This window comes from Meleagris gallopavo, chromosome 21, assembly GCF_000146605.3.
Source record: "Meleagris gallopavo isolate NT-WF06-2002-E0010 breed Aviagen turkey brand Nicholas breeding stock chromosome 21, Turkey_5.1, whole genome shotgun sequence".
Taxonomy (NCBI): domain Eukaryota; kingdom Metazoa; phylum Chordata; class Aves; order Galliformes; family Phasianidae; genus Meleagris; species Meleagris gallopavo.
The window spans coordinates 5,210,084-5,218,906 of record NC_015031.2 but is presented as its reverse complement, the minus strand read 5'-3'; the positions used below and the strand labels follow the sequence as shown (position 1 = coordinate 5,218,906).

Sequence of the window (8,823 nt, the reverse complement as noted above, 5' to 3'; positions counted from 1 at the left end):
CACCATGGGCAGCTCCAGAAAGCAGATGGCATCCGGCTCCAGCAACAAAGATACGATGAACATCACTGTGCAGCAGGCCGTGCCAACCCTCAGCCTGCCATGGTGAGCATCGGAGGCTCATTATGGCCACACACACCTGATGGGAGAACTTGATGTGCTCCCTGAGCTGTCCTCAGCTCTGCAACAACAGGAATGGGACAACGGGGTGGATTTAAGGAGCCCAGGAAAGATGGGACGGAACAGAAAATACATCCAAACTGGTAAAAGCTCAGCAGGTAAAGGATGCGGGGGGGGGGTCCCTCTCTGGAGTAACATGTGTATGTCATCGTCACCTTGTGTCCCAGCAAGGCAGGGACCACAAACTCACAGTGGGAAGAAAAATGACAGTCTTCATATCCTCTGTATACGGAGACATTTAAAAGACATCATCCGAAGAAGATAGATGACAGAGGGAAATGGAAAAGTAATGGGGTAGAAAAGTTTCTTCATACTCTGTCTGAAGCAGCAAGTGGAATGGGGAATATTTAACAGTGAGGGCTGTCTTTGTTCATTTAATTATTGCCACACACTTTGCACGCTGCCACACAGCAGCTCACTGCCCTGCGCTCCATTCACACATGCACACAGCTGGCCAATACAGATAGCAGGGATCTACAGAATTCCTCTCACCCTGAAATATGCCAGGTGACAGCTGGCTTTTTCCGTTTGAAAACTGTTTTTTCAACCTAGGATGGCTGGGTTGGGTGGAGCCCTCTAGAGTAGACCCTAGCTTTCTATTCTAGCCACTGCTCATGGCACTATTTGCTTTGGTAGCCATGAAAGCCATATCCAAAGATATCCGAGAGCTACTAAGATGTGACAGTCTGCCCCCAATGGGTACAAAGAGCACTATTGCTGCCCAGACCCATCTGTGGGCCAAAGAAGGGTGTCCAGCATCAGAAAGGATGACAGAGCTGTGGGGCACGGACCAGAGTTGTTCCCAGCCTTGTCTATGTGGAGCAGGGTACGTGCAGGGCATGATTCAATGCTGGGCTGCAGATCTGCTGTTGGCAGCAGGGTTTGAGGTTCTGTGATGAGGCCATGAGGATCAGCATCCACTTGGAGAGATGGGACCCACCTGGCAAACCAAGGAAAAGACACTTTTTGCTAGGAGGATGCAATGCCTGACCTCGTAAGAACTGCAGGGAAGAGTAACCAGCAGCCCTGTGTGGGAGGGATGAGACCATGTGATGGAGGAATCATAGGATCAACAAAATGGGATTTAAGTAGAGTCACCTCTAGCACCTGTTGGTAAGCAAGGAAGTGCCTACACAGCACAGTCACAGAAATTATCACAAACCCTTTCTAGTAACCCTGCATGCTGGGTTGCCTTGATGGTAACGTCCCCCTCCAAAGGACAGAGCTGGCACTGAGGAGAGGTGCTCAGCTGGCCCGCAGCTGACCATGAGGCAGTGATGTCCCTCCCAGAAGGAAGGCTGATGGCATCCTGGGCTGCATCAGGCCAAGCAGTGCCTGCCAGCCAAGGGAGGTCACTCTTCCCTCTGCTCAGCATGGGGGTTCTGGATCCAGATCTCCATCCTTGGCACAAGAAAGACCTGGAGCCACTGGGCAGAGATCTGTGAAGGGCCGCAAGGATAATTCAGGGTCCGGAACACCATGTCATGGGGAGAGATGGAGAGCTGGGGCTGCTTAGGCTGGAGGAGACCCAGAGGGATCTTATCAGTGTCTATTAGTACCTGAAGGAAAGGTGCAAAGAGAACACAGCCAGGCTCTTGTCAGCGGCACTCAGGGCCAGCATGAGAGGCACTGGAACACAGGAGGTTTCTCAGAACACAATGAAGTGCTGTGTGCGTGACCAAGCACTGGCACAGGCCGCCCAGAGAGGCCACAGATTTCCCTCCTTGGAGATGCTTAAAAGCCATCTGCACATGGTATGGGGCAACCCGCCCTGGGTGGCAGAGTGGGACCAAAGGTTCCAGAAGCTCCTCCCAAACTCAGCCTGCCCACGATTTGGTTCCCGGAAGCCCAGAATTCACTATCTGCCCTCCTCCTCCCCACTGGTGTGAATTCCCCATGGGGTCACACAGCAAACCCTGGGGATGATGAAGAAGGCTCTAGCAGCCAGCCCAGCAGTGCAGCACGGGAGAAGTTACAGCATCATCTCCCAAAGCCGACAAAATGCTCTGGGATCCACGTTTGCATTTTGCTTTACATGTGACCACAAATCCCACTTCATTTGCGCTGTGCTTCGTTTTCAGCATCAACCATCTGCCGCTAATTAAGACAGACGGCGCTGCAGCACAGCCGGGGAAACCCTGTGCCCAGCAGTGGCCGCCTGGTGCCCCCAGTCCTGCATAGAGCAGGGGACATTTTGTCAGGAGATCTGCAGCTGAGCACATGCAACAAGCACCTCTTCTGTCTTCCTTGTGCTGCCGTGACCCCGAACAGCACCAGAGGTCATAAGGTTCCCCTGTGCTCCTTTCTGTCATCCCCTCCCGCAACGTGCTGTTATTTAGGGCAGGCACTGAGCGCCGTGCCGCCCTGCTGTGTGCAGGGAAAGCAGCACAAGAGCCCGGCTGGGAAGAGGAAATTACACGGATGGAGCCTGATGGCGGGGAGGGCACGTGTCACTCCCACGAAGTCACTGCGGGCTGCATAAGGGCACCATCTGTCCCAGCCGCATCACTGGAAGCACCCTCTGCACCGTGCCGACTGCCCGGCCCCAGGAACAGGCGAGGAGCAGCAGCGGCCCCCGGATACCTGTGGGGCTCAGCAGGACTCCGTAAGGACAGAGCTGCCCCCAGCTGGGCAGAGCATACCTCAGCTCCCAGCGATTCCCGGCAGCGCAGCTCGGTGCACAGCTCACGCCTCGCCCTGTTTCATTCCCACAGCACTGCACTGAAGGCACCGTCACCCTAGGGCCGAAGCAGCTTCCCTCACACTGCTGCCAAAGCAGACACAAATCTGAGCAAACTTCCCCATGGAAACCTAAGCATCGACCCAAGGGACAGCACGTGGGTTTCTCACCAAGAGCTGCTGCAGAAGATGGCCCAGTGTGGCCACCCCAAGTTCCCAAAGCGGTGGCCAGACACCTGTGAAGCTCTGGTCTAGATCCAAGTGGGGTCAGCTTGTCATCCCAACAGTCCCAGCACCATGTAGGAAGCAGCTGCTACAAGAGACAGACTTGCACCACGAGGCACAGCAGGGCTGGGGAGGATGCCCAGCACACCGTGCTTCCCAGCTCCCAGCATTTGGTAATAGGCACGCTGCTAATACATTCATTAGCGAGCAGATTACATCCCTCTGCTTCAACCAAGCATCATTTCTGAAAGACAGCAGAGAAGCACAAACCCCAGTGAAAAGGCTGGAAGCCTGCTGCTCCACACTGGAAACCAAGAGGCCCCAGGCAGGGAGAGCTGTGACATGATGGTAACGAGGTCTCTATTATCTCTGCAGCAACCACACGCAAGCTCATCCCCTGCTCTGTGCCGTGAGCTCTGCGGATCGATTTGACCGCATCCGGATGCATCTGAGGAGCCGGCAGCAGAACCTCACAAGGGCACGGCGGACTCAGCAGCCCAGGGGATGGCACAAACCTCTGCCAGCTGCCCCAGCCCTGCAGGACAACCCCCTCCTAGGCAAGGCCTGCAGTGGGCAGCACGCAGCCGGAGCCCGCAGCCACCCCATGTCAGCATGGCTGCAGGGCCAGCACCACGTGCCACCCTGCGTCACCACAGGAGGAAACGCGAGCTTCACGGAAGCACAGAAGGTCAGAAAAAGGCCACAACAGCTGCTACACCCTTTAAAAGACCATTAAATTAACATTTCCCTCAGAAATGCAGGCTGCTGCTCTCCATCATCCCTTCCATGGTGAACCCGTTCTCACTGAATGGACACCTCTGCGGTACAGTCTGCTGAGCTGAGCTGCACACACGTGTCCAAACACCATTTGGCTCTTCCTATCTCCCAGCCCAGGAGCCCCCAGAATCCCCTCAGCAGCCATCCAGAGCTCCTGCCATCCTTCACTGGCTGTGCAGCTCCAGCTCCTTGCCGTGCACGTCACTGTGAAGATGGATGAGGTCAGAATAATTCAGTGATGAACAGCAAGAAAAATCTCCTCTCAGCCATCTTAAAAGCCTATCGGCCACCAATGCATATAGACACCAGGCTGCATCCCAGCCCAGCTGCACGCACAGCTCTGCCACGCTCAGGAGCACAAGGTCAGGTCACCGAAGCTCTGCTTCATATGAAAGTGGTTCCGAGTACCCCTGCCACCGACCAACCACCTCCTCCTGGGGGGCTCTGCTTATCCTTTGTACTTTACAGCCACAGCCTGAGTGAGGTTCAGGAGTCCAGAGGGAGAAGTGCTGCCAGGAGCTATTCAGGAGGTGTTGCCAGAGCTGAGGATGGTCTCTGGAGAGAGCAGTCACTCGAGACCACGGCTCGTGCTATCAACAGTCTGGGCTCTGAAATTTTTGCAACTATATATATACAATACAGCTAGGAAGCATAATAAATGGACTATTTCACAGCCGTAGATATTTTATAGCATGTAGGCCACCATTTATTTATCACAAAAAGGCTCAGGTTGGAGCTGACCTTACAGACCATCTAGCTCCATCCCTGCATGGGCTGGGTGCCCCCCAGCTCAGGCTGCCCAGGGCCCATCCATGGCCTGGAGCACCTCCAGGGATGGGGACCCACAGCTCTGGGCAGCGTGCAGCACCTCAGTGCCCTCTGAGTGAAGAATTTCCCCTCACATCTGATTGATTGTTGAAAATTGTTGAACCTCAGGTGGTTCCCATGGGCCCGCTGTCCATCTGGATGCCATCCCTTCCTTCTGTTCTATCCCCTGCACCACTCAGCTCAATGTCTAAGGATGCACTGAATCCCATCATCTACGACACCACTCATCCCTGCCTCCACCTGGCACACTCATTGACCACAGCCCTCCAACCAATTCCTTATCCACCAAACATCCCACCACTCAAACCCGTATCTCTCCGACTTAGAGATAAGGATGTGGTGGGGCACCATGTCAAAGGCTTTGCAGAAGTCCAGGTAGATGACATCAGCTCCCCTCCCTTTGCCCACCAACGCCATCACTCCATCACTGAAGGCCACCAGGAGGGTCAGCCATGCTCTGCCCTTGCTGAAGCTGTGCCAGCTGCCTGGGGTCACCTTGTCTCCCCTGTGCCGTAATGTCTCCTCCACGTCTCCTGGTCTTCCCAGGCACAGAGCTAAGGCTCACAGGCCAGCAGTTCCCCATATGGGAATATGGTAGCAATGTTTCCCTTTTTCCAGTCCCCAGGAACTCCAGCTGACAGCCACGACATTTCAAACGTGATGGAGAGTAGCTCGTCACCCACACCAGGCAGCTCCCCCAGGACCCTTCTGTTATGTCCAATTCCAGCATTACTGAAACCAGCCTGCATTTCGGACCAGCAACTTTCGATGAATAAAAGTTGAAGGCAAAACTGACTATCACTCACCAACAGCCGCATGAGTCATCATGTGTTTCCAATTTCCAACACCAGCAGCACAACAGAGAACAAAATTTCCAAGAGTTTTGTCCTTAGGTGTTTATTTTCATCACTGCAGAATTATGTTACCAACCTTTGGCGTGAAGCCTGATGGCTCTGTCAGACCTCTGGCCAACTCCTAAGAGCCCTTCTGGAAGGAGGCACACTCCATCCCACCCTGCTGCTGAGGGCAGCCAGGTGCATCCATGATACCACAAAGCCTTCAAGGATTCCTCAGTGACACACTATGGGTACCAACAGCTCAGAGCAGGGGCTCAGCATGACATGAAGATGCTCACTGTCCCCCTGGCGCAGGCGGGGCTGCAGCTCAGAGCAGCTCTGCCCCACAGGCCTCCACCAAGGGACCCTCCCTGCTCATCCTCCGTCAAACACATCCCTGGAGGCATTCAAAGCCAGACTGGATGTGGCTCTGGGCAGCCTGGTCTCGTGGTTGGCGACCCTGCACATAGCAGAGGGTTGAAACCAGATGATCATTGTGGTCCTTTTCAACCCAGGCCATTCTCTGATTCTACGAACACAGATTTACTCTGAGAAATTGAAAGCTTCCGCCTCCGCTTTCTCCCACAGCTCACTTCTCTGGGAAAGACATGAAAACCAATGCAGCTTGCAACACCTGCATCCCTCCCATCAGACTTTGCTGGCTATAAACAGTGATGAAATTTCTTGGGTGCTCTCATCTAGATTGTAAAGGAAACAGCACCATCCATGAGAGACATCAGCCCTCCCAGAAGGCAGAGCTGAAATGTCTCCTGGCAAAATGAACATTTGTTTTGTGCATCACATGCTGTACGTCTGACAGGTCCCACTGGAAGATCTGAAAGCAACAGAAGACAAAAGGAAGGCTTAATGCTAAAGAATTTGTAACAGACACTGCAGCAGAAGCACTGTAGAATGGGAAACTGCCAGTGCCAGGATGGGAGCAAACTGCAGCCCAGGAGGTTCCCCACACCATCAGGGAGCACTGTTGTGCTGTGTGAGCAGAGGAACCTGAGAGGTTTGGAGTCTCCTCTGTTGAAATGGTCAAAAGCTGTCTGGACGTGTGCACAGGCACCCACTGTGGGTGTCCCTGCGTGGACCAGTCAACATTGAGAAGTGGGCCCACATTAACCATTTGAGGTTTAACAAGGCTGAGTGCACGGTGCTGCCCTTGGGTAGGGGCAATGCCAGGTATGTGTTCGGACTGGGGGAAGAACTCCTTGAGAGCAGCCCTGCAGAGAAGGACTTGGGGTTCTGGAGGAGGGAAAGCTGAGCTGAGCCAGCAGCGTGCAGCCCGGAAAGCCGCCAGCAGCCTGGGCTGCATCAGCAGAGGGGTGGCAGCGGGCAGGGAGGGGACTGTCCCCGTCTGCTCTGCCCTCGTGAGGCCCCACCTGGAGTCCTGCGCCCAGGCCTGGGGCCCCCAGCACAAGAAAGACGTGGGGCTGTTGGAGCGGGTCCAGAGGAGGGCACGAGGGTGCTCAGAGGGCTGGAGCACCTCTGCTGTGGAGCCGGGCTGAGGGAGCTGGGGGTGTTCTGCCTGGAGAAGAGAGGAGAGCTCACTGCAGCCTTCCAGCACCTAACGGGGCATACAGGAAAGCTGAGTAGTTAGATGACAAGAGATTTTATACTAAAAGAGGAGAAGTTGAGGTTAGATGTGAGGAAGAAATTCTTCACCAAGGGCGGCGAGGCGCTGCACTGCTGCCCAGTGCTGTGGGTGCCCAATCCCTGGAGATGCCCCAGGCCATGGAGGGGACCCGGGCAGCTTGAGCTGGGGGTACCCAGCCCATGGCAGAGGGGGCGGGAGGGGGTGTGTTGAGAGGCTGTAAAGCCCCTTCCAACCCAACCGTACTGCGACTCCATGACACAGAGATCCCCACCAGCCTCAGCCGCTCTGCGAGCTCTGCTCTACCTTGAGCAGCTGTTAAAGACAGCTGCCCTGCCCACAGCAGCTCTGCAGCCCTTCCATCCCTCCTGCTCCAGAAATGGCTCTCGCCATATTTCTGTACCAACGCTCTCCTTGGCCCAATGCCTGGGCTGGTATTTACAGCGCACGGCTTTGTTTCTGTTTCCTGAGCCGCACCGCTCCGTTCGCTGTCTGCTCTCCGTGGCTTTGCTCTGAGGCTGACCCCACGGCTGTCTGTGCCCACTGCAGCTGCCGGGGCCGGTGCTGGCGCTTCCCTCCTCCTTTTTGTTAACACACATAATTTTCTGGAAGTAGCAATTTATCACAGTACTTAGCTTAATGAGCCTTACTGTACATATTCTGCCCGTAGTGATCATTTTGCATATTTCCTGAGCAATCTTATTAGCGGGGAGATACAAAACAAACATTTGTACAGCTTCCGAGCAGCTCGCACAAAGGCAAAGACACTCACAATTAAAGTGAGGGCCGGGCTGAGCCTCCACGGCACACCAAGGGACACGGCGTGCCGCAGCCCTCCAGCACAGCAGCTCAGTGGGGATGCGGTGGGGCCAAGCAGTGACACCTCCCTGAGCAGCGTGCTGCCTGCTGAGCACAGCTGTTCCCACACTGCCCCCCCACAATCTTGCTCCCATACAACAGTCCTGATGCCCATGCAGGCAGCAGAAGGAGTGGGGCTGAACGACTAAAACCGCCCTTCAGGTTGGAGAGGACAGTGTGAAAACACGGCATGTCACCAAGAGGGTTGTAAAACAAAAGGAATCCTGCACTGAAAAAAGTAAATCGATCTATTCTCAGGGTTAACGGTGCCTTCTGCACATCAAGAGTTGGCACCGTGGGCCACAAAGATGCTCACATGGAGAACAGGGGCACAGGGCTCTGTTGCAAAAAGCAATTTTGGTCAACTTCACCGCTGTGCCCGGAGGAGAGCATCTCTGCAGCGTTTCCCACAGCACAGCCCAGCAGGACAGGCGCTGAGCCCGCCCAGCAGCACCCAACACCGCCCTGCCCCGAGCAGCGCACCGCGCAGCTCTTCGTGAGAGGCACAGCCCGACAGCCCATCGGGGTGGGCCTTTACCAGCCCCACTGGAAGCCAACAACCAACAGTCACCGAAGACCTACAGACACCGATACCGCCGGTGGCCGCACGAAGTGCTGCCTGCAGCCCTGCAGCCGCGCGTTTCAGACCGCACGCAGCGCAGCGCACAGCCCGCCCAAAGGGTACGGAGCTGCCGGGGCTCCTCCACCCCACCCCACCTCACCTCACCTCATCTCATCCAGGCTCCCCCATCCCACCCCATCCCCGCACTGTGACCGGCGCTATACAGGAACAGCTGAGCCGCCGTCCCCGAACGGCGCCGTGTGGCGGCACAGCAGCGGCCC

At 55.5% G+C, this 8,823-nt stretch overlaps 1 protein-coding gene across 1 annotated transcript in view; it reads left to right on the top strand.

Annotated features, from left to right (window-relative positions):
- Positions 1-4: 4 nt before the first annotated feature.
- The window catches only part of BUD23 (BUD23 rRNA methyltransferase and ribosome maturation factor), a 13,254-nt gene continuing 4,435 nt past the window's right edge, over positions 5-8,823 (top strand). The window contains exon 1 of the mRNA XM_010721931.3: positions 5-102. Within this exon, the coding sequence (XP_010720233.2) occupies positions 5-102 (98 nt within the window). The remainder of the gene's footprint in view (positions 103-8,823) is intronic.